At 38.4% G+C, this 26,529-nt stretch overlaps 1 protein-coding gene across 10 annotated transcripts in view; it reads right to left on the minus strand.

The window, feature by feature from the left end:
* The window catches only part of ABI3BP (ABI family member 3 binding protein), a 238,445-nt gene that overhangs the window by 32,369 nt on the left and 179,547 nt on the right, over positions 1–26,529 (minus strand). For 4 of the 10 annotated variants that reach the window (XM_028119206.2, XM_088026040.1, XM_088025941.1 and 1 more), the window contains 10 exons: positions 21,745–21,804; positions 21,110–21,157; positions 20,203–20,286; positions 17,818–17,895; positions 13,449–13,514; positions 11,659–11,733; positions 4,676–4,753; positions 2,864–2,956; positions 1,422–1,550; positions 721–789 (listed from right to left, as the gene is read on the minus strand). In XM_028119206.2, the coding sequence (XP_027975007.2) occupies positions 721–789; positions 1,422–1,550; positions 2,864–2,956; positions 4,676–4,753; positions 11,659–11,733; positions 13,449–13,514; positions 17,818–17,895; positions 20,203–20,286; positions 21,110–21,157; positions 21,745–21,804 (780 nt within the window). The remainder of the gene's footprint in view (positions 1–720; positions 790–1,421; positions 1,551–2,863; positions 2,957–4,675; positions 4,754–11,658; positions 11,734–13,448; positions 13,515–17,817; positions 17,896–20,202; positions 20,287–21,109; positions 21,158–21,744; positions 21,805–26,529) is intronic. The other 6 variants (XM_088026149.1, XM_088026099.1, XM_088025991.1 and 3 more) reach the window with 3 other exon arrangements.

A 26,529-nucleotide genomic window follows, 5' to 3' on the forward strand; every position in this document is an offset into this window, starting at 1 on the left:
CACATTTATAGTAAAGCAGATCTGTGATTATCTAGGAACTAAAGATTTGGTGGGAGGAGTGAGATGGAGGAATTATAAAAGTACATGATGACACTTTTGGAGGTGGTGCATGTATTTATTATCTTGATTGTGATGATGGGTTCATGGGTGTACACATATGTTAAGATTTATCAAATTCTACACTTCAGAAAAAAATATTACAAAAAGGAAATACTGGGCTCTATATCATAGCTCTCTTACTGTGGTAGACTTGATACTGTTCAAAAATATTCTCTATATACATGGAAGGAGTATACTTCCCCAATCTTTGATTTGAGGTGGGCTATGGGACTTTCTTTGGCCAATGGATATTGGCAGATATAAAACAAGGAGGAGCTTGAAATGCTGTTGTGTTTCTGAACTCCCCACTCTTGACTTTGTATTGTCATTAAAATGGCTCCTGAGTCACTGTTGGTCCTTCATCCTTAGGACCAGAGTGAAAAAATGTGGAGCGTAGCTGAACCCAAGCCACGGGAGGTCCAGCTGTACCTGCTGCTGGAAGCAGAACCATCTAGTAAAGCACAACCTACTGACCCTCAGGTGACTTGGAAACACATGAGAAATAAATCCTTATTAGACTATGCTACTAAGATTTCGCAGTTATTACACAGCAAAAGCTAATGGATAGTTCAATCTAAGACAGCCTGGCTAAAATTCAGATTTGGAGCCAATCATACCTACCTTTGAATCTGGGCTTCCCAAGAGGATCAGTTTCTCTTGTTGGACTTGAGCTAAAGTCAGTTATATTACCTGAGAATAGAAGATAATAAATGATTTTAGCAAAATATAAAAAAGCTTCTCAAGAAAATGAAGTATTAAAAACTATAAATATTTAATATGCCTCCTGGTCAACTGCTTGCGTATAATTATAATATCTGTCCACAATAAAAGGCCTTTAATTGTGTCCTGCTGCAGGTGTGCTGAGTATACCAAATAATGACTTAAAGATTAAAGTAGGCAATACTCATTAATAAATTAATATATAATTTATTTTTTAATTAGGTTCCACACCCAACGTGGGGCTTGAACTCATGACCTTGAGATCAAGAGTGGCATGCTCTACTGACCGAGCCAGCCAGGCACCCCAAGATATGTATGATTAATAATGACATCTGATTTAGTGAGAAACTTTGGGTAATCTAGATCTTTTCAGGAAGACTTCTCTAAAAAACTTGGGTACCTTCTTCTCTGTCTATGAAGGGAAGGACTATTCTATCTCAAAGCTTTAAACATGAGTATAGTTTTAAAATTTCAAAGGACTGATATTAATCACAAAATTGAATAAAACAGATAATCCAGAACTGAGACTCTATTCCCCTTAACTTGAAATCTTTTAGTACTTCATAGCTAGGCATCCAGTGTGAAGTGACTGACATACTAACCAAGATCTTCTCCTGAGGCAGGAGCTGTTGGTTGCTTTTCATCTGTCTCTGTTCTTTCTGAAGGGGCTTCAGTAGGCCTAAGTGTGGCCCTCAGGGGTGGAGAAGTTACTCGGCCTGATGAAATGATTCCTGTAATGGAGAGCCAAAGCAGTCAGGCTTTATAGGAGCACTGGCAAGTTCCCCATTTATTTATTCCATAAATATTTATTCAGCACTTATACTATATGACAGGCTTGGAGAGAAGACAAAACCTGTGTCTTTGATCAAAATAGATGTGTGAGCCAAATATGTTGAAGCGCTGTAGATATTGTGAAAGAACTGGATAAGGTCACAGAGAAAGTAAGCAGACAGAGTAGTAATGTCTCTGGGGAAAGATGAAGGGTGGGTGAGGGGAGGGTATGAATGTCTTCACAGAGGTTGTGCCAATAAAGAAGTGAAATAATCAGCAGGTAGGTATGAGAGCTATATTGGGGCAGAGGCTGCAGGAAGAGACAAGCCAGGGAAGCACAAGACTACTTGTGGTGTGAGAGCCAAGAGTACTCTGGGGTACTGTGAGAGCTGACTGTGGAAGGACAGGAAAGGCCAGATCATGAAAGGCCTTCCATACCATAGATTTGGACATTGTTTTTAGGTGACAAGGACCCACTGAAAGATTTTCACTAGGAAAGTAATGAGATGAGAAGGGGATGAATGGTCAGGTTGCAAGTCTGGTGGCCAAGAAGGACGTCAAAAGACAAAAGCAGCTGTTGTGGGCAAAGGCAGAGCAGGTGAAGTACGTAGGGGGCAGTGGGATTAGATGGAAGGTGTTTTACAGGAAAGATATCAAGGAGGTGGAATGGCTTGACCTGGAGAGTAACTGGCAGGCATGGATCATGGCTGAAGAAGAAGGAAAAAGTTGCTTAATATAACATCTGTTCTGTTGCCTTCTACAGTATATATTCTTGCCCTGTTGCACAGGCTAGAGCTGCTCATGTTTTAGCCCTCAGTCTCTCCGCTAGTACTGTAATACGGGGGCCAGCATGAAGGCTGGTGAACAGGGGAGATTTCAGTGAGATGTACAGGATTTCATTTCAGGAGATAATGGTAAAGAGACGACGGGATATCACATTTTCCGTTACCCCCTATAGGTTGGCAATGTACAGTACTTCATCCAAAATAATGCGCTTGCTGCAAGGCCTGAGTGAGCTTCTGTCTCACAATGTTTAAAAAGCAAACTGGCCTAGATAGATACACAGGGATAGTTTCCGGGACCACACCCACCCAGAATCAGGAGAGAAGCCCAGTGTCCAGTGGACTCACAGGGTCCGGTTTTGGGGGCCAACACAGGCACATGTCGCATGCACCAAGGACTTGTCTATCGCCTGAGCTAGCATGCCAAGAAGGGCTTGTGGTTGTCTAGGCAAATGAGCATCATGGAGGGAGAAGGTACATGACCGACATACCTGCACTTCCTGGCTTGCCAGTGACATTATTTGGTGGTAAAGGTTTTCTTCGTGGGGGCACAGGTCTAGGTGGCAAGGGTGGGCGGCGAGTGCCTGGGACTGCAGCTACGAGATTATATTACAGATAAAGTTGCCATAAGGATTCATGCCATAAACATGTCAGGTTTTAAAAAATATAACATTTGATAAGTACTGAGTGGATGACAGAGGACAGATTCCATAGAAGAGTATCTATGAGTAATAAATTCTGATATTCCTCTAAATTAATGTTGGTAATATACCCAGGAATAATGAAGTCCATTAACATATGGAAAAAATATCCTCTAATTATAGGTCTATCTGCCTTTTAAAACTGTACAGATATAGAGAATTTAACATCTTTAGTTTGTTATATAGGCACGACAGTATTTCTGAGTTTCACTGTCCCCCATTGCCTTTGATTTTCAGACTACAATTTCTTAGGTCATTTTAGCTTTAAATTGTTAAAGGATATAATTTCTCCTTTAGTGGATGCTCCACCCCACCACCCAAATCTATTATATAATTATAATTGAATAAACGCTTTCAGAACTTCTCAAAAGATTACAACAAAGCAGCCTTGATGGCAGAAGCAATAAGCCTGTGCCTGTGGAGAGCAGGGTCAGTATGAACAGTTGTGCACTGCACAAGGGCCCTGGCAAGGGATATGTGAGTGGGCGGTGAAGTTTAACACGCACTCTGCTCACCCATCTGTGAGCCCTGGTGCAAGCCTGCCCACCCAGAGGAAGGGCACATTTTACTAAGGAGTCTGCCTAAAGGGCAGAGGGAAGAGATACCTGTTTATACCATGCACAAATTATCTTTTCATACTTTGCACAAATGCTGGCGAGGCTAGAGGTGCCTAGAGCAATCCACCTTAACCTAAATTTTAAGTCTTGTGTTCTAGCTTAAAAATTCACCTCTTTCTTTGCATGATATATGTTGGTTAAAAAAATCTTCAAGTAGAAGTGGCAACCTAGGAAAATGCCCTGTGACTTTAAGTGCTTCTTGGGAGACTAGCGAGTGTGCACTTGTGCACGTGCAGGGGAGTGAGTGTGATAACAGAATATGGCTCTGTAGCCCAGGCATTAATACACTAGAGTAGGTTTCATAGCAACCTTTGAAAGAATAGAATTCTTACTCAACGCAAACCTTTCCAAGTCACCAGCTTCATAATTTTGGCCTAGTAAATAGAGCACAGTCTTAAATTAGGAACATAAATCCTATCAGGCTAAAGGATATTACAGTAAATCACACAAGAACAAAACTTGAACATGATGAAAACTAGAACCCACAGTGACTCTTCAGCATTTGTCGCCTGAGACCCGTCAGAACATTATACAAAGTGATTCTTGAATTAGTACCCCATTGGAGGTTCTTATTAATATTTGATGTGTGCACAGAGCACTATTTATTCCCCCAAAGATAATATTTTATTTTTAAATTTTTGGGGGGGGCGGAGATCGAGAGTGAGCATGCACAGGGTGGGGGAGGGGCAGAGGGAGAGGAAAATCTTAAGCAGACTCCACCCCTGACGCTTGACGCAGGGCTCCATCTCACCACCCTGAGATCATGACCTGAGCTGAAATCCAGAGTCGGATGCTTGACCAACTGAGCCACCCAGGCGCCCCAAAGATAATATTTTAGAATGTTTCTTTAGCAGTACCCATGTACTGTTGGCATGGTTCTTTGAGAGCTGTGAGGATGCTGTTTTTTCTACAACATTTGACACTGCAGTTACTGCCCAAGTAGCAGAGAAGAGCAAAGTAAGGGAGTTAGTATCTTATTCCTTACCTGGTTTTTTGGTGGAGTGGGTAGAGTCCACTGACATATTTTTACCAGCACTTGATGGCTTTGGTGCTTGCTTGACCCCTATGAGCAGACATAATGAAAGGGAGTAAGTAGACAGCAAAAACGTGTTGGATGTTTTTTTCACAGAAACTTGGTAATCAGTGATAATGCGCATTCAATGAGGAACAGTGGCACTGGTGTTTTTGTGCCCAGGCCATTTTAATTGGCTTCTCCTGTCTGCATATAGAAAATATTCAAAGCCCTATATTCATTAGCTGTAATAGTTTTTCTGAAGAGTTAGTGTTTGATTATGGATCATGGTTTTGTCTTAGTTTTCCATGATGCCCACACTGTACTGCCTTTCTGGGTGGTATGGTCTCACTAGGCAGAGTTCACCTTCAGTGATTGGCCATTTTTTGCCAATATTCATGAGTACATTCTGTGGTTTTAAAAAAAGTTTTCCTCCAACCCTTTCAATACCCCCTAAAACCTCTTAAAATTCCAATGTGTTTGGATTTATCCTTGGTAAATTGACTTTAAAAATATTCCTGAAGAAGCCTTGGCTATTACGCTGATTTGGCCACAAACTGGATCTGTACCTTTGAGACTTGTAAATTAGTCCTGGGCAGGCACAGAGCTCCAAATTGCTATTTGGAAGAAATTGATCTGAAAATTGTTTTGTGTGATATTTTATCTCCTAAGTCTCTCAAATATAATCTGGTGGTTATTAGTCATTCACCTAAATACCCATGCTTGGAGTTTGAATATCTATCCTAAGGATACGGGAACCAATTTAGATTTTGTCTTATTTTTTGAATTATTATGCTTTTACATTACAAAATGATCTTCCCCGATGTGGCTGACAGTCATCATTAAGAAAGAATAGAAACAGATGTTATTCATATAAACAGACAAGAATCTATGGACTCTGGGAAACAAACAGAGGGTTTCAGAGGGGAGAGGGTTGGGGGAATGGATTAGCCCGGTGATAGGTATTAAGGAGGGACATATTGCAATGAGCAATGGGTATTATATGCAAACAATTAATCATGGAACACTACATCAAAAACTAATGAAGTACTTTATGGTGACCAACATAAAAAAAAAATCCATACTCTGAGGACCTGACTATAATTCACATACCTAAAAAATAAGAATATTTAGTATACTAGTCTGTACATTAACAAGGACAACCAAAATCACAAGTTTATTCACTGTGTTCTAGGGACCATGTAGTGACATTACACACTCGATCTTGTTTAATGTGCAGGCAGATACATTAAAATAATATTGATTAAAATACAGGAGAAGCTTTACTTGCCAAAAATCAGGTATTAGCACATTAAATGATGAAATTAAATTATTATTATAAATCAACATTTTAAACAACACAGTAATAACATTATAATTATTATTATAATTATTATTAATACTATAATTATAATTAACATTAATTTATAAACCCCGGTATTGCAATCCCATACTCTGTGCTGCTTGGTTAAGAGAGAATATATAAAATCATGGAGAATGTTTGTATGGAGCCATGAATTAAATGTTGCTTATTTGTAGTAGGAAGAATATGTTTTGGGGGTCAATGACTATTTTGTGGCTAATCCCACAGGCATGGTGAAAACAAAGGGCTCATTAGTCTTCTTCCTGTGCTCACTCTCAGTGTAATGTGGTCAGAGAAAGGACTCACTTGGGTGTTTTGGTTGGAAAAGGACTCATTTGTTCATGGCACAGAGGAAGGAAGTACTTCCATTTGTGTCACTGGGATAACCTGGCATAGTAAGCCTGATTTACCACTACTCCTTTGAGAGTAAAAAATGTATTGTGTATTCTAGAAGGCTCCAGATGGCTAGTAGACTGTGTGTGCCTTTAGTGATTCTTCTTCATAGCATTTTCCCAAATCTTTTTAACTGGAAAACAAAAACAAAGTATTTTGGTTCAAAGCACCTTCCATATTCATTGCCTTATTTGATCCATACAACCCTTCTGTGTGGGAGATACCATTCAGGTCCCACAGATGAAGAAACCCAAGGCAAGGGAAGAGTAAGCAACCCACAGCTAGGAAGTGTTGGGACTTAGACCGACATGTGCCCAGCTTAAAGCCTAGCTCTTAACCACGAAGTGACATAGCAGAGTGTACTGTCTTCCTCTTGTCAGCTTCTTGCTTCTGCTATTCCTCACAAAGACGCTAAGTGACTTTAGCTTTAGAGTCCTACCTTCTGCATTTTGGGTGGTTTGAGGCATCACCACTGTGTGTGGTCTAAATGGCCCTGGCTGGTAAACATATGTCATCCAACCATGCCACTAATATGTGGGACTCAGAGAATAGCAGATCCTGACAGTGGACAAGTCCTCCAAGCCACAGGGGCTAGTCAATTGGAGATACGGGAGAGAATCCAGAATTCTGCAAGCCTACTTTATGAGTAAGACCAAAGATACAATTTCCCTGGCTTCTTTTCTAATTAAGAGAAAAATCAGAAACCAGCTATTGTGTCACTTTCTTTATAGATAGAGACAGAAGCATCTTACTATTATGATCCTTAAATGTATGTACCCAAATCAATCAGCAGCTAACCTGGACTTTCTTCAGCCTTCAGAAACAGATAAAAGTTGACAGGGTAGATAAATGTTGGTAAGAACCCTGCCAAAGTTATCCATGGGACAGGGCATTGAACTGGGACAGGGGGATGAACTCTGGTTCTGGCCATGCCTACACCATGCTGTGGTCTGCATGTCAGCCAGGCAGCAATGTGAGCACCAGAGCCCAGACACCAGTGAACTTCTTTTGCTCTGAATCAGAGAGCAAGTGAAGGCCAGAGGTAGCAGAGAGGCAATGGGAAGGCAAAGGACAAAGCCAGGAAGAGAGGTGCTCTGGAGAAAGAATTCTCAGGAATTGGCATTTAATCAGCCAATCTGGCCCAGGCTGTGACCTGAATTCTTTTTCCCTCAGGCAGGATTAATCAACATATTTTTGAAAGGGCAGTGTTGGCTCTGGAAGCACCTAGTGGAGCTTTAGTATGAGCCTCCCAATTGCCATATGGGAGTTCTCCAAAAATCTCTGGATTTTCATAGTTTATCCCTTAGCAATTTATTTTCAAAAGTGAAGTAATGATTTGGGTATTTTTAACCATGGTAACAAAAATGTTGCAAACAAACACAGTAAACTGAAAATCCATTTCCAAATGTATTAGACACTATTCCCTGGGACCAAAAAGAGGTGGTATTTATGCATGATTGGTCTCTGTGTCTTTGTCTCCAAATCTTAACACCTTGCTACAAAGCCAGGAGTGATGAGCCAGCAGACTGGAAGGTTTAGCCACAGCCCAGAAAAACACATTCCTCATCTTGGAGGAGTCTGGTTTCTGGTTGTCAAGCACACTCTGTGGGGGCAGGCAAGTGTGGATTCCTCATTAGGAGGCAGGGAGAGGAGTCTCAGGTTCAAGTATTTAACGTATGTGCTAAACCACATGTGTCAGGTTGGTTTCCAGACTACATTTTGCCTGAAACCTAATGGGCCTTCAATAAATGTTGGTTGGATGGAAGAGTACCTGTACAACTCAGGAGCTTCCTTCTACAAGGAAAAGTTGGAGACTGACCATTGATGGAAGAATTTAGCCTCCTCTGTGCTGGGCAGACAGTAAACATTTTCAGCTTTGTGGACCATACTCTCTCTGTCACAATTGTTCCACTCTACCATTCTATTTTGAAAGCAGGCTATGTTTCAACAAAACTTTATTCATGAAAATATGCCGTGAGCCAGATTTGGCCTGTGTGATCTCCTGGTCTAGTGCATGCCTCTTGCCTCTCTGCAGTGTAGATCTCAAGTTGGCTGTAATTTTTAGAACACATCAGTGAAGTCTAAACACATCTCTGGAAAACCTCTAAAAGCAGAGCACTGGAAAAATGACCTACGTACAACCTCAAACTTTGTAGGCTAATTTCAGACTTTGAAATGGAGGCATATTTACAAATATAGCTAAGAAATGCATATAAAGCTGGGCAAATATCTGTAATGATGACATGAAATAAGAAACTTGGCTCAAGATGGTTTAAAGATTCCTGGGGTTTATGAAATCATTGCAAGATTTTTATAGAGGTCTAAATAATCAAAGGTCCACTGTTTTGAGGCCTCAGAATCTCTTTTTGACTCTTCCAAAGGCACAATCTTAAGTGGCCTAAAACCATGAAGAATATGTCCTATAAATCCTAAACACTTCCTTTATCAACTGATTTTTCTTTTTAATGTAAAATATCTGGGCTAAAAATTTTAGCAAGAAAAACTGCAGGAAAATGTCTGTGAGATGGATGAATAATAAAGATAAATACAAGACGTCAAAGTTGATTAGGAATCAGGTGACACAAAAATTAAGTCTCATTAAGACTCGATAGAAGTGAGAAGTAAGTGTGGATGAGATAGTGGGACTGGGTCAGAGGAGAAAATAAACTTTATGTAAATACCTGCATTTCTGGTAAACAAGCCAGAACAAAACTATGAAGAGTCAAAGTAAGGTGGACTCATGTAAGTCAGTAATCTGGAGAGAATAGATTTTAAGACACTCTTTTTCTCATGAATTCCTAAAGACCTTATTCCCTAAGCAAATAGTCTGAGAGCTATTAAATTTTCCATTCATTATATCCTACATGTCATCTATGATTCCCAATTTTTATACCACCTACTTCCTTTTTTGCCTTATTGCATTGGCTGAATACCCCACTACTCTTTTCAGCACAAGTGGCAAAAATAGGAATCCTTGTGTTCTTGATGTGAAGAGAAAAACATTCAGACTGTCATTATTAAGTATGATGTTCGTTGCAGGTTTTTCACAGATATCCTTTATCAGAGTGAGGAAAATTCCTTCTATTCCTAGTTTTCTGAGAGTTTTCATCATGAATGGATTTTGAATTTTGTCTAACGATGGTTTTTTGTATTTATTCAGGTGATGGTATGATTTTTCTCCTTTTCTCTGTTAATGTGGTGAATTATACAAATCTGTTTGAATGTTGAGCCAACCTTGCATTCTTGAAGCAAATACCATTTCGTTGTTATGTGATCTGTAGTAGACCTGGAGATGTATCACCCTGACCCCCAGTCAAAGCTCTCTCAGCTGAGGCTGATTCTGAAGGAGCTGAAAGAGGATGCTGTCTGCTGACTTCATTCCCCACAGATGGGCAGCATTCCCCAAAGGGGAATCTCGACAGACAATAGAATGGGTACAATGCATTTTGGTTGGGGGATGGAAGTAGAGCAAAGGAGGCAGAAACTGAGCTCTGCTTTGTCTGCCTGTGCTCACCAGCCCATTTCTACTAGCCACCAACTAATTAAAATGAAGCTCCATTAAGAGGACTTTCTTCCACAGTTTAACTAGATGAGTTAATGCTACAAAGTTGATTTCATTTACACAAAAGGGTCATAGATGTCAGTTGGTGTTACAAGGGGCTCTGGAAAAAAATGTTTATATTGCAGATAAACTTATAATAATGCTGTTTTCCTTCTGGAAGACAATTAGCATTTTCCTAGTGAGAATCAGTACTTGGTTACACTGAAAGTTAATCACTTTCAAGTTTGATCATAGCTACCTGTTCTTTCATTTGCTTTGTTGACACAAATGCTTTCTTCTATTTTTACTTGGACAAACTCCAGGGAAGTGCTTTGACTATTAACAAGGTGGTTCTGTTTAGAGCCAGACTGTTTATGTCAATCCAAGAAACTATGCATTGCCTAATCCCACAGTTGGGAATAATAAAAAGAATAGCTAAGCACAAATAAATATTGGAATGCTTTCTTACTTTTCATGAGTCAGGGATTTATAGTAATTGCCACATTAATTGGTTTGAAGGAAAATGGATTCCTAGGACTTCACACACTGTAAAAACCTAGTAGAAAAAACATTTTAAAACAAATCTAAATGATTTTTAGACCAAATATCTTCAGGTATTATTCACATCTCACTCTCATTAGGGAACCATCATGGATTAAATATGCATTAACGAAATTCTAATTTCCATGCTCTTTTCATAAGCAAGCACATGATTTGTATTATTTAAAAAAATATTGCAGGGTGCCTGAGTGGCTCAGTTGGTTAAGTGTCCAACTCTTGATTTTGGCTCAAGTCATGATCTCAGGGTCATGAGATCGAGACCTGCATGGGGCTCCATACTGGGCATTAAGCCTGCTTAAGATTCTCTCTCTCTCTCCCTCTGTCCCTCCCCTCTTCTCCTTCTCTCATAAATAAATAAATAAATAAATAAATAAAGCAAGGAAATGATGCAATCCCATATTAGGGCATCTCATAACTACCATTTATCCACTTAGTAAGTGAGATGTTTGAACTTTTGTCAGATGATTGTCTTAGTTATCTGTATGATTCCTACTCCCACTGATCTGGCAGGATTAAGGCAATGTCATTTAATTCCTGAATTAAGCTGAATGATTTGGAAATGTTACTATGCCTGTAGCCAGTATGATCAACTGCTAGCTTCTCTTGTTAGAATATCATGTTCCACATTGCCAACAAATTCAGGTCTTATAAAAAAACTGTAATGGTACTCGCGAAATTACCAACTTAAAGTGATTACAGTCTTGAAGACTGAGCCTATGTATGGAAAGTGTTTCTGAAATTAGAGAAAACAGCTATTTTGATATTTTCATTCAATAATGCATATTATACATTATATAGTTAATATATTTATAATAAATATATACCAAAATATATATTTAATCAGGATGTTTTCAAGAATCAAGACTATATATGATTTAGTGGACTGAGTTTAGAAAAGAAAAATTCTTTTTCAGTGTTTTCAGAGACACTGCAAATTTTGGTTTTGGAATGAGTTACAATTTCCAATTCCAGTTCTATTAAGAACTTCCAAAACTGGTAAAAAGAAATTGAAGTGTGAATTCAACAAACGTACAAATTTTGAATGAAAACACTTATAGTTTGGAGAGGATCAAAAGGAAATAAATTTGTGATCATTACCTGTTCCCATTCCATTCTCTTTGGGAGTCCTACTGGGTTTGAGTCTACTAGGTCTTATAGTTGTCTTATTCAGAACTACAATAAAGTGGGAAATAAATAGGTTAGAAATGTTCTTGTTAAAACTTTGTAGCCAAGGCAAACAAAAGTTCCCAAAGAATTGGAAGTCATTTAAGTAGGCAACAGAAAAATTATCACTCATCAAAAACTACTGTTTAGAATATGGAAACCACAATTTTGGTTTAAAAATCATAGACTTGATTTTGGGAAGAGAGACCTGATTTTTTACTCTGAGGTGATCACTGGCTTGAAGAACCAACTGGCAAGGGGATTTATATGTCTAAATGGGAAATCCCTCACTTAATTTCTAAGCACTAGATACATTCCAAAACAGAACTGAAGAAAGATCAGGACTACCTATACACCCAATGAAAAACCAAAACTTGAAGTGTCTTTATGTGCCAAGCTCTTAATTCATAACTCATAAGTTGGTGGGTCTTTTGCAGGGGTCTCCACATAAGGGTGTTCCCTCTTAACCTGGTACAAGTCCATTGTTGAACATAGAGTATGATGAAATCATTTTAATTTCTCTCCCACTCTATGGAGAGCCAGAGCATTACTAGCACTTTAAGAGGTCACCTGCCTTAGCCTCTGGAAGACTCTTCCAGAAAAAGCACGAAGTATATTGTGGTTGAGAGAGCAAGCTCTGGACCAGATTGCTTGCCTTCAAATCTACTTCCTAGCTGTTCTCATGCCTTGGCTTCCTTAACTGTACCCCACAAGACACATGGCAAGCCCTCAATGTTAGCCATTGTTGTTACGGTTTCATTATTTTGTAGAAACCTTTAATATAACCAGCCACACATTAAGCTCTCAACAGCTATCATGGTACAGAGGGCACATGGAGATACATTTGTTTATAAAAGATGTCTGTGCCTAATTACCTTTAGGTCTTGGAAAAATTACTGCAAAAAGCCTCCAAAAACAAAAGACAAAAAACACATGGACTATCCATAAACCAAAGGATAAAAACAATTATTTGTTTCTTTTCCCACATGCCTGGAGAGATGGTACACAAAGAACATTAATTTATAATGCAGCTTCATTATTTAGAACTTTAAGAAGACTTAGAACTGCAGCAACAAAAGGACAGGAAACGTCAGTGTCTTTGGTCCAACTTGTGCTTTAGCATAGGAGCAATTTACATGAACCAAATCAACCTGTCCAAGTTAACTTTTCACTAACAAGCTCCAGTGAGGGAGATGCTAGAATTTTTGGAGAATCCAATAAACGTAAAGTATTTTCCACTTCTTAATTATCATTTTTACTGTATATGACCTGTAAAATGTGTGTATGTGTGTGTGTTTTATCATCTGAAGGAATCAAGGAAAAAGTTCTCCCAGAACAAGGGTCTTTTATACTAGAAGAGACCATCTCTTCTTCAATAACATTTGAGAGCTAGTAGTATCTAAATAGCTAACTCTAATGCTATTCCTATAACTGCCATGGAAAACTGAAGGAGTATGTGTGAGATTTACACACAAATGCTATTCTAAAAATACTTTCTCTATTGATAAAGTTCCAAGGGAGTCTTTATATCTGGTCACATCTTATCATTACTATGGATTCATCATTTCCTCTCCACTTATCCACAAGGATCTGAATTTCTGCACATCCTTTATTGCCATTTAGAGATATATATCCCTCCCTTGGTGTATGTTGCTGTTTCAACACATTTTATACCTTCTCAGGTGTGCTGATTATTTAGGTCGCCAGAAAGAGAAACAACTTACTGGGTCTGATGTGTGCTTTGTCCGGTATTCTGGGCCTCACAGGAGTAGTATACAATCTGTGTGGTGCTGAAACAGAGGAAAGGCTTCATATTTAATAACCAACATTCCATTAAATGGGATTTAGCATCCCAGGGACCAGCAACTCATACATATTGCATGGAAGTGGAAAGGATGTTCTGAAACCTGTAATTATGCATTACAGCATTGCTGCTGAAGGAAAATAAAACAAGCAAACACATTCATGACTGGAAATAAAGGCACACAGAGTGGGATGTCATTTGTAATGTATGTCAAGGATTAGTCTCCATTTAGTCCATGTTTCTCAAGGGCATTTATTTTACCGAACGGTTGCTTAACATGGTAAACATATAAGCCAACTAGCCATCCATCCATCCACATCTCTCAATTAGGAAGTCAGAGTGGAACATTATTTTGCCAAAGAAGACAGGTAATCTCAAAGATTAAAAAAAAAAAGTATATATTTTTAGGTAGTTTGAAAGAGTGGGAACATGTGGTCTCTATCAAACTGTCCCAGCTCATGAACCCTGAAATGAATACTCGATTAGTCCTATCCATTAAAGCTTTAGGAGTGGGAGACAATGACTTCTGTTGCCCTGCCTATCAAGAGAGGGAGAGCAAAGAGCAAGAACTGGGACAGGCCCTGGGAGCAACATACCACCTTGTCATTTCCTGCTCCTGTTACTCAGCGCCTGGCACAGTGAGGACACCTAATGAAGACTTGCTAAATAAATTTAAAAAATGAGCGACCATTGTAGGCAGGCAAATTCGTGAGAAACTAAGGTGAAATACTTTTGCTTCCTAAGATTTTAAAGTGTGTGTTCATCCTGGAATTCCTCCATCTTTCCCTTCCCTCTTCTCTGCGCCGCACCCCCCCAACATACCATACTCACTGCCTCCTTACCACTAACTCTCCTGGTAATGCTTTAGCTAAGACTGGAAAAAATTTTTCTTGCAAAGTCTGTAAGTAGATTACATCATTTTGATGATTTTGTTCACATCCTGAGTATTTATATAATCATAAGTCAGCAATGCTTTGCCTACCAAGTTAAAAAAAATACACCTGTGAAACAGATTATAACGTAGCTCATTTATAAGCTTCCAATGTGAAGACTGATGAGCAGAATTTTGCCATACTTCAGGCCAAAAACAGCAGATGCATACTGAAATTCTCTGTAGGTTCAGTGTGGACCTTTCAAAGTGTAGCAGCTAGAGTGAACAGAGGTACTGATGTTATAAAAAATTAATTCTCATTATACCCTCAAATGGTGTAATGATGATTTGCAAATGTTTTTCTTCAAAATTCTCTTTGACGGTGGTAGGAGTCCCTGTGAATTGAATCTATTTCAGTTTTTCATCTTAATTTCTTCAATGTTTGATTGTTTTAGCTTAAAGAAATACAAGGGTCATGGTTCTTATTAGTCTCCTTCTAGGACAAATATGAATTTTAAAACTTTGGACAGGAAAGGGATATAAAGCAGAACAGAGAAAATAAATAACACAGAAATAATCAGGACTATACTCAGTATTTCAAAGCCATAGGATAAGAATTTTTGCTTTATTTTTCCCCACAATCTTTACTTAAATCTAGACAGAATTTTTCATACAAGCACTGGAGTATAACTTAAGTTTAGACTATGAGGTACTCATATAGTTCATCACTGAATAACACATGGCCTTGAGAAAACTGCCCTAGGGCTTTAATTTTAAACTGAAAGAAAAAAAAAGAAAAGGAGCTTTGTGAACATATGTCTACATAGTTTTTATTGACTAGTAATTTTAAAAGATGCTTTTGTACCTAGTTTTATAAAAATCTGTTTAAGAGCATTAAAAAATACTATGAAGTATTAACTTGTATGAAGCATGAAGATAACTCCAAAACGAAACAAACAGGGTTATAGGAGAAACACCTTGAAGTTGTCATGTTCTACCCAGCACAGGGAGAGGGTAAGAAAGATATAACTTTCCCTGGGGTGGGGCAGGGATAAGGGAGCAGAAATAAGTAAAATAAACAGTGTCCCCATAGTATGTCTAGTCAAGTGGATTTCTATTACAGTGTGAGAAAGGCAAAGAAGAGTTTGACTATTTCAGGTTTTGGGTTATGGCGTGCTGCAGGGAATTGTCTTAGTAGACAACGGAGCAAGGCTGTCCCTGAGAACAGGGGTTGGAGATTCTACTACCAGGCTCTATGTCGGAGGTTTTAGGCACAAAATTTCTTTGGAGCACTTGGCTCCCATCGTGGAGGGTTTAGAGATCAAAAAGCCACACAGGTCATGGTCCATGCATGGGGAGAATGCAAAGACCAAGAGGAGTCATTTCACCCCCTAGCACCTCTCTCAAATTGCTGTGTGCTGTCTTAGGCCTCTGATGCCTGATGCTAAAAACACAACAAAACAGATGACCGACTTCCTCTTCCACAGAGCTCAGGCACACATTCATGAGGGTTTGATGAGGGTGATCCTAGGGACGCACAGCATGCCTTTGTGAAAGTGGACCCTCTTGGTAATGAAGGCCCATTGGGCCGGACCAGATGGCTAATGCTAACCCCACCCTTAAGAAAGGTTCTTTCCTAGGGTGTTCTTTGTCGCCTCATACCAGCGAATCCCTGGTAAGCTCACTCTAAAGATCCTTGGTCCAAGCCTAGAAAAGTATGAATCCTAGGGCAGCACAGTTCAGGCTCAAGCTAACAATCCTCAGAACATAGAGTATGTTGTATAGATATATTAAGACATTTCATATAATGAAATCAGATCCTGGATATACACCCCACCAACTATAAAATTCATATCTAGTAGAACCATATTCTAGAAAGAATTTGATAAAAATTCCACATACACTAATAATGGTGACACAGTACTGACATTCCCATTATAGTAAGAAAAAGCAAAGCAAGGAAAAAACAGGCCTCTAATCTTTTATTCTCAATTCTGAAATCTATAAAGCTTTAAAAAGTTGAAATCTTTTCTTCATCTGGCAACACAACCTGAACTGAATAGTCTTTTTTATGTTGCTTGTTATAAATGTTTATATATTTTGCTGCAAAAACAATGTATTTCATTATGAGAATCAACTATCTTCTGTTAAGACATTAATTGCTTCTATTAAGCAAAAACATAAAAAAAAAAAACCATACAAAAATTAGGGTGTGTTATGGATGTAACATGATTGACCATCTGTTGTTAATGGTTGAAGCTGGTCATGAAGACATGGGAGCGCTGCCATTATGTTGGGTTTCTTCTGTGTGGATTCATAAAGAAATAAAAAGTTAATAAATAGAAAGGTAACAATGTAAGTAATAAACATTTAACACATAATAAAAAATGAAACCAAACAAGTAAAAAAAGATTGAGAAAATTTACAAGAACTATCCTATGCCATGAAGTGTTCTAGTCATGTTTATTTAGAATATGTACTGTTTTACTTATTATAAAATACCTTAAAATTATATTTTTTAAACAATTTTCTTATTATTTCAAATTTCTTACACCAGATTTTCTCTACAAATTATAACTGACAATAAGTAAAATAAATGTGTCTTCCAACTCCTTAAAAAAATGTTTACTTTTGTGTTTTAGACTTCCTACCATATGAAAGATGTAGAGATGAACAAAAGGGATCATTTAGAACAGAAAGAAAAAAAAATCCACAAAAATCCCGGAAATCCACAAATGGTTATAACCTAAGTAGGATAGAAAAATACAAAAAGGATAGACTATTGAGAACATGGAGATAGAGCTTTGTGTAAGCAAGTTCATTTCCCAAGAAGTAGGAAGAAAGAAATAAAAGGAAATCTCCCCCAAACCCTCCCTCGATGTTTAAATATTAAGTCATCTTTAAAAATTGATTCTTCTCCTTACAAGTTTCCTTCCTCAGGCTACAGTATCAATGTCGTTGTGGAGTAGAGGAGATGGGACAGAGGGAGGCAGAGAGGGAGTGCGAGGGGGTAGGAGAGAGGGAGGAGAATGGGGAGGAGAAAAAGGCTAACACAGATTCTTATTTATCAGATGTGGAAAATGAGGCAAATGAAGGTTAAACAAACTAAAAAAGCATGGTGAGAGGAGGCTTTCATTCTTAGTTCTCAGCATCAAATGGTCAACCCTACATTCAAAAGCAAAGTTCTAACTAAAGAACCGGTCTTCCCTACATTCAAGTGATGTACACATAAATATTCCTATTCGGCGGATGTCCTGCACCTATAAAGTGAAGAAAACTATTTCACTGTGATGAAAACTGACATTCTGAAAAGAAAATTTCTTTCATGATTAAAAATGAAAATAAATGGTTTAAACATAATAATAATAATAAAAAAAAAGAAATGGTTTACTACGCAGAAGTGGGGAAGCAGCATTACCCTGAGTTGTCTTTGCCAATTCAGTTGTTAGCGGAATCTTAGTTGTGAAGAATCCTTGGGTGGATTGGTCTGTTTCTGCTGGGGAAAAACACAGTAAGATGGCTGGCTTTCAGTAATTATCATCATGAACATGTCAAAAAAACCTCACATTTTTTTTCCACCTCATGGGAAACTGCATTTATAAGTAATCCTTGTCATCACAAAATTTCAAAGTTAAAGGTACATTTTAATAACTCATTTATTATATTTGCTATCTTCTTGCTCTATTATTTTCATGATTATCATAAGGATTTCCAAAAGCTTTTAGTTCACGATTACTGTTTCATGATCCTGGACATGGCTGTTCTCAAACTCTGTCTCTTAACTGTTTTCATACATTACTGTCTTCATGCTTCCCTTCTATTCCATAAACTCAAGTTATTTATAGGAGCTGGAAAAGAAATACATTGTATGAAGACAGGTGCATTTAGACTGTATAAGGATAAATATTCTTCTATTTATGTGATGTGAGAGTCAAAGTTTATTGACATAGACACATTTTTCCTGGCAAAATAAAAAAAAAATAAGTGTGGCACTACTTCTACTCCCATATTATCTCGAAGTCATCACAGCATCATATAAACATAGCAAATTATACTTTGCCACTTTACCATACCCTGTAGCCAAGAAAATACTTGGGGCATAGAATACACTGTCACCTTTTTTTTCTGCCCTGCTTTATAATCAGGATTTTGCTCATAACAGACATACTTGTTTTTTTTAAGATTTTATTTATTTCTTTGACAGAGAGAGACACAGTGAGAGAGGGAACACAAGCAGAGGGAGAAGCAGGCTCCCCGCCGAGCAGGGAGCCCGATGTGGGGCTCGATCCCAGGACCCTGGGATCATGACCTGAGCCGAAGGCAGACGCTTAACGACTGAGCCACCCAGGCGCCCAACAGACATACTTGTGACCGTTGGCAGGCGATGGTTCTTGCTTCAATAAACCAAGGTACATTAAAATAAATAGGGAGTAGAAGTTAGTATATCTAGCAGTGGTTCTTGAAAAGTACTTTTGACTTCGCTGTCATGGGTGATGTTCACTTGGTGGAGAATGGCTAGAATAGATGAATATTTGGAAATTAGGGTGTACTTGCTCAGTTTTAAATTTGTCCCTTTAAAGAGGATTTCATTTTGAAATGTGATCAGTAACTGCATCTCAGTAGACACACACAAAGCATAGATTTATTTGAAAAGGGATGAAAGGAGGAAAATAAGGCCACTGATTTAAACACAGCCATGGGAGATGCATTGTGGACAGGGCAAAGGAACCAAGGAACCAACAAACACAAGCTGGAAATTCTTGTTTTCTGATTCATTTTCAATCGAGGGTCAGGCAAACTGAGGTTTTCCAGGCTGTGAATGTATCGGTACTGAACTCCTGAAAGCATGGACCACTCATCCCCACCAACCTTCCTGATGCATCTAGCCATCCTCGTTTTTCCAGGCAAGTCATGTGCTCATCAGGTTAGCCTGACCACCATTCTCTGAACTGCCTCTCTCCCAACTGTCTTTAACCTGAAAGAACCTTTCACATCTTTAACTTCAACTCTCACTCCAGCTTGAAAATTCAGGGTAAATATCACCTCCTCTGTAAAGCGTCCCCTGATATACCCAGTAGTTGGCTTCTTTAACAAATTGCTCATTTCTCTATCACACTCGTTTGTTCAACACTGAGGTGAATCCCAGGAGCTCAGGTGACTGAATACGTGGGTTCCAATCCAGCTTTGACATTAACTGTGTGACTTGGCCCAATTTTTAAACCTCTTTATGCCTCAATTTTCTAATCTGTAAAATGGGCAATTGTTGTGTGGCTTAAATGAAACATCACACATAGCACACTGGGGGGCACTGAGGAAGCACTACTATCACTGATCCTGTTTCTTTATATTAGATGCTGAGCTCTCCAGAGTCAGGACTCACCCTTAAAACAGTTTCTTTTCTGGAACTCCCATTGCTTAGCATTTCACTTAGCACCCATAAAATATTCAATGAATTCAAAATGAAATTTTTCTTCCCAAAGGCAGTTTCAAATATGGAAAAAAAAACAACCAAAAAGTATAGCGCTGATACACTTTGGGAATATTCTTCTTTTGAGAAAAGTTAAAATTTTGTCAAGATGTTTTAAAATATTCTCATTTTCTATTGAAAACCAGCATAAATATTAGAAGGACAAATATACAGTTAATGTAAAAGAATCAAGTGAAATGGATGTCTTTTAGTAACGGTAAAAAGAGACCCTCTATTGTTTGGAAACATTCCATAAACACAATGCACGCATAGCTACCTCAAGAGCAATCCCTAAAAGGTAGGTCCTCATTGGACTGAAACATGAAAACAAAATACCCAGAGTGGCTTGCAGTTCCTCTTCACTAGTAGTACTTGGTGGAATCATGGGTATGAAAGGGCTGCCTCGTGTCTCTAAAGGAGCTGCAAAAGAAAAGCACCAGCATTGTCAATCTTCAGATGCAAAAGCCAGCACCCGGCCAGAATAATATTACACGAGATTCCTTCATTTGAAACAGGAAAAGGTAAACATTAGGTGGGTCATGAAGAAGAAAGTTAGATGTACACAGAACCTTCAGGAAAATGACTGTGGATTATAAGAATAATGGTTCTCAACTGTTTTTTTTTTTTTCCCCCACCAGGACAGATAAAAAATGATTCAGGGCTTGACACTCTTCATGACCATCCCTGGTTAAGATGGGGTATGAGTTAGAAACAGTCCTGGTCTGTCAGCTGTAGCTCTGTCTCTCTCTCTCCCATCCACAAGGACACACAGAATTACAAAGTGAGTGAAAATATTGATTCTTGTAGCGGTCATCTGGAGTCTCCTCAAGTTTATTTTTAAAAATAAACCATGGGCAAAGTTCAGTATTTTGACCAATATTGATAATAATTACTTGCTAGAACCTTTCATAACTTGTCACATGCTAGTGTGTTGTAACACTACAGCTGAGAACCACTAAACTTGCAGAAGATGTTAACTAGATGGGCATGAGCGCATGGAATTGTTCTGAACACGGAAGTAATGAGGTAGGTAATGAGTTGTCTTAAGTTGGTCTTCAGAGCAAAGCCTTTACAACAGTGAAGCCATTGCTTTTCTATTTTGGAAAGAGTAAGAGTAATGAGAATGAGATGATGAGGTGGACTGAGAAGAGATGATGTTTCAATATGGTAAGGTGAGAAAGACCTGCAATTGGACTGTAGCAAAGAAAACTATTAGAGTTGGTTGGTAGGGGAAAACCATTACCTATTGTTGTCTCTGGTGGATCAATTCTAAAGGTAACAGGTTGCAGAACTAGGCCAAAAGCAAATCAAGGAAATATATTTATGAAAATTACTACCTGGTGAAGTAAACATCATTTGTGTGTTTCTATATGCTTCTATTTGAACATTTAAACATTATCGAAGAATCATAATAAATATGAGAAAATTCTATATATTAGATGCCACTTAGGAAACTTAGTTTAGCTAAAACTTTAAAGATCTCATTCACTGTGACTTTGAGGAAAATTTTTGAGTAGGCATGCACATTTTTGACTTAAAGTACACCCACAGTTGGAATGTAGTTCTATTTACATTCTGAAAGAAGGTAAAAATGGTTGGCTCAGTTAATAAGCATGTCTTATAATTTTAGCATGATCTCCTTTTCGATGGAAACACTTCCATGGAAAACTAATTCTATACTATTCCTCCATTCTAACCAGAGAAAAAAAATTCAAGCAGATGATAAGGTTAAATCTTCACAAAAAGGAAATACACATTCAATATCTATAATTTTCTCCAAACTTCTTCCATATCACAATGATTACAAAATGTATTTATCTCAAGAACACTTTTTGAAAAACACACTTCCTAACTGGGAAAATAAAATTATTTATTTACCAGGCTCGCTCTGGGAGACTTCAGGGTCTGGTTTAGGGGGAAGGAGCACATCTCTTGGAACTGAAAGAAAAAAGATTATAAAACATTGTACTCCAAATGCCACATCTGGCGTGAAACCTAACTCACAGATAAAATATCCTGGAAAACATGAATAAAGCAAAGGTATTTTCACAATGGCTAAAGAGTAAATCCAAGAAGATGACTGTTTTCTTCAAAATGGAAAAAGTCACTGTGTAAGGAAGGTTCTGTGGCAGTTAAACAAAATTGGTGACGGTTCTTTATGAAGCCTCCCTTGAGAGGGAAAAAAGAGGAAATAACTAATGTCATTAAACACAAGAAGGTGGCTCAAGTCAGTAGCGCATGCAACTCTTGATCTCAGGGTTGTGCCAAGCCCCATACTAGGTGTAGAGGTTACTTAAAAATAAAATCTTAAAAAAAAAAAAAAAAAAACGAAAAAGAAAGAAAACCAGAAAATCAGTTTTTTCCTGAGGTGGTTAGCTGCCATTTGATATTCAGACTAAAAGTCCATTGAGAGCAATGGAAAATATATTATCCCAGATAATGTAGGCATAAATGGCCTATAAATTAAGGGAGACCACAAGAAAGGCTAATTCTTGAATATCTAAGAGGAGAACAAAGTTATAGTCTAAAAGGCACTCATAGTTATTCTGGGGGGGAAAATGGAGCAAGAATAATCTACCCATCATTAGAAGTTACCACATGTAAAGTTTATGAGAGTGCTTGTTACTAGTAAATGCTAGATAAATGCTACCATTTTGTCATTCTTAGTGATGTGGCTTCCGGTAGATTAGGTTTCAGGGCCTCCTGACATATAAGAGCATGAAAACTAGGGACAAAAATGTCAGCTAAAAGAGACCTACTTACAGTCGGTCCCTGATACCCAGTACATTTTTAGAATTTATTTTGGCAAAATAAAACAGTAGGCTGCAAATCTGACACCTCATTTCTCACTGAGGAAAATACCAAGGTAATTCGCTTATTATTAGCACCAGATTTCTATGACAAAGTCTCCTTGCAGGAGCAAGGTAAAGTGCTTCTTTGGCTCAGTTTCCCCATAAAGAGGTCCTTCTCAGTCCTACTGTCTTGCTGAAAGGTTTTCCTAGCACAATGAAGGTGTGGTAAGTACCAGAATCCCTTTGATAGACACTGTAATTTTCTTGCATCTTAAATGATGCTGGGGAAAAAAATTAGGATTCAGGCTAGAGTTCTACCTCAGAAAAAGACAAGGAAAGCTTTTGCTTTTGACCAAGCATTACTTTCCCATTAGTGTATAGTTTATATAGAACTGACACTCTCTTTGTACTGCTTTTGGAGATCAGATTTAACTTGCATATCACATGTGTTCTTAGTCTAGACCTCTAAGTCCCAATGAAGTTATAGTTGTGGAATTTGGTACAGAGAGTAGGATCTTGACTCAATTTGAACTTTTATGAGCTAAAAGGTAACATCCACAGGAACTTGAACATTTGAATTTTTATAAGAAAAAAAAAAAAACTTCGGGGCACCTGGGTGGCTCAGTCATTGAGTGTCTGTCTTCCGCTCAGGTCATGATCCCAGGGTCCTGGGATGGAGCCCCGCATCGGGCTCCCTGCTCTGCGGGAAGCCTGCTTCTCCCTCTCCCACTCCCCCTGCTTGTGTTCCCTCTCTCGCTGTGTCTCTTTCTGCCAAATAAATAAAATCTTAAAAAAAAAAAAACTCAAAAAGATCAGTGGTCCACAAAAATTAGAGAAAACTTAACCTAATAGTGAACATTTGCCCTTTGCTATGTAGTGTTTTGGGGGATTCGAAGGGTAAAATACAAGAAATTTCCAGTTGTAAATCAAACTAAACGTTTATCTGGAGGGTGAAAAACTTTGATTTGGCTGTGTGAAGATCATGGCCATACAAAGCAGCCTGTAGTTTTAAATACCCTAAAAGGCTGCAGTTCTCAACTATACAGACAGGAGCTGGGATTAAGGAGAGGCAGAGAAAAAATGTGCTACCCATAAATCTGCCATGCTGTCAATACATTACTTGTTGCCTGTTTTCGTTTACTGTGGCATGTAGGCCAGGGTAATGTGGATTCCTGCTGCTTCAATTGGCACTTTTTAACCATGAAGTGATGATTTAATAAACTGTCACTGCAGACTTTCTAAAGCAGGTAAAATCAGTGGAAAGGAAAGAAACAGAAATATTCACAGGAAAGGGATATGAATCATTCTCTTACTTCGTCAAGAGCAGCTCCAAGAAATGAAACTTTTTTTTCTTTTTCCCTGTGTAGCATTCCTCCATATATTAAATTGAATAAAAGCATGATTCCTAAACTCTAAATCTTCCATGTGGGGAGAGACTTTGTGTATTAATAATGACAATTTATATGAGAAGGCAGTTTTGATTTCCTTATAAGAATATCTTTATAATAAATATATGTAATTAATATATAATATTGGTATATTTTTAGACTCAATTATATTAGCCAACTTACCATTTATATTAACCAACCAATTATATTACTGTCTTTTTGAATAAAGTGCACCAAGCCAAAGAAAAATTCAACTAAGACAATTATGAATGGAAATGTCTAATATGGACCAATGTAAATGCATGAACATGAATGTTTTGCTAGAGTAAATGAGAGAAATTAATCTGTTATTCTATGATAAAGATGGTGGAATATGAAGTTTTCAATGAGGTTTACTCCTGCAATAACCTACAAAGAGACCGATTATCTTGGAAAAGTAATACACATGGACTATACACAATTTTCATCTCTGAATTCCCTGTTTCTTTATTCTAACCTTGTACCTTTAGGTCCAGTCTAGGACGAAGCATGTCTCCCACCTGTTTGGAGGCCACATTCCAAGCTTTACCTGTGTCATTGGGCCACCCTCTCTTCTAGAGTCTTTTACCTTCCATTATTTCTATTACATGTTTCTCCATTAGTCCGTATTTCCATTTATCCATGATTTCCTTCCTCTTCACCTATAGAACAGTTCAAATGCTCCAACACCCTAAAAATAATCATCATTTCCTCGATGTGGCTTCCCCTTCAAACCATCCTTCCCTTGCTCTCATTCCTATAATCAAAAAACATTATCTGCCTTTGCTTCTGGTCTCTCAATTGTATCTTCATCTGCTGTGGTCTGGCTTCCTCTTCATTGACCTCCTGCAACAGTGGATCCGCAATGCTTTATCCATAGCTCTCAAGTCCAAATGCTCCGAAAACTTAGCTTTTTTTCTTCACTTATTAGGCAGCAAAACCTGACTAGACCTGACCTAAGTCTAATTACAATTTTTATTCATCTGGTATGGTACAACTATTCATACTTCTTACTGCAGACGTATTAATATATTTGGTATATGTTCTGTTTTACCTTTCTAACATCTAGAAACTGCTGGATTTTGAAGCATGGGCCCATAGGATTCAGATATGGCTTTCTGGGTCTACACTGTCAAGTCCAGCAGCTCCTCTGATCCCGCTCTACTGGTCATTGTTGACCACACTTCCCTGCCTTACCTCCGGAGGCCCTCCTTCCTGGTTCTCTCTTAATTTTTGACAGCAACTTCTTCTGGTTCCTCATCTCCTATCCATTTCCTAAATGTAGCTGTGTCCCCCAAGTTTTTGACCTCTAACCTCTTATTTTTCTCAGTCTATACTTTCTATTGGATGATTTCATTCACACATGAGATTTAATAACCTGCTAGATGTGGACAGGTGACTCCCAAATCTATATCCCATATTTTCAGTTTAGAAATCCTGAAATACATTTTGACCACCAGTTCGACATTCCCACTTGGAAATCCTACTGGCCCTCCAAACCCAGTGTGCACAAACACGGTGCTTATTACCACCCCCCTCACCCCTGTGTTCCCTGCCTTAGTGGCATTGTCATCCACCACTTGCCCAAGCTAGAAACAATGGTGTCATCCTCCTCTCCATAGCAAGAGTCATTGCCTACATCCTAGTGATTCTATTTCCAAAGGCATTTCAGCATTCTTCCCTCATTTCCTAACTGCAAAAATGCTTACATGTGCCTGCAAATTGGAATTTACCAAAGACAGTAGTCACAAAGAACATTTGTGAGGATTGTATAACTTGCCAAAATCTAGATTTTCTTTCTGGTTCACTTCCAATGACAGGTCTATCCAGATACCCACGGGCCAGAAGAGTCACCACAAAGCCAGGACAGCTCTTGGTTTAGAAATACATCTACTGGGGCGCCTGGCTGGCTCAGTCATTAAGCGTCTGCCTTTGGCTCAGGTCATGATTGGGATTGAGCCCTGCATCGGGCTCCCCGCTCTGCGGGAAGCCTGCTTCTCCCTCTCCCCCTGCTGTGTTCCCTCTCTGTGTGTCAAATAAATAAATAATTAAAAAAAAATAGAAATACATCTACAAAGAAAGCACAGCTCTGTTGAGCCAGGTATCAGGGCAAGTCCTTTTCTCTGAATTTGAAATCATTCCTCTGAGGCAGATCTGAAGAAAAATCACTTCTGTGTTGGTTCTGGACATGGCGTGTGGGCTCAATTTGTCTAGATTCCTTATTAAATGGTATAGAGAGAACTCAACTGAGTGGCTGGAAGATACTTTTTAAAAGCCTAGGTGGATGAGACCTGTGTTATATCTAGGAATCTACAGAATGGAAGAGCTGTGTGGCCAATCCCAGACTGACTTATTTGATACAGATCAAAAAATTCAAGTTCGTTACTTCTGATATCTCTCAGAATAAAATTTGAGATAAATCTTGTAACTCTGTCTTGATTTCAGCACTACATTTTACATTTTCA

Source organism: Eumetopias jubatus, unplaced genomic scaffold, assembly GCF_037043125.1.
Source record: "Eumetopias jubatus isolate StellerSeaLion01/CBP00866 unplaced genomic scaffold, mEumJub1_p1.0 scaffold_1, whole genome shotgun sequence".
Lineage (NCBI taxonomy): Eukaryota > Metazoa > Chordata > Mammalia > Carnivora > Otariidae > Eumetopias > Eumetopias jubatus.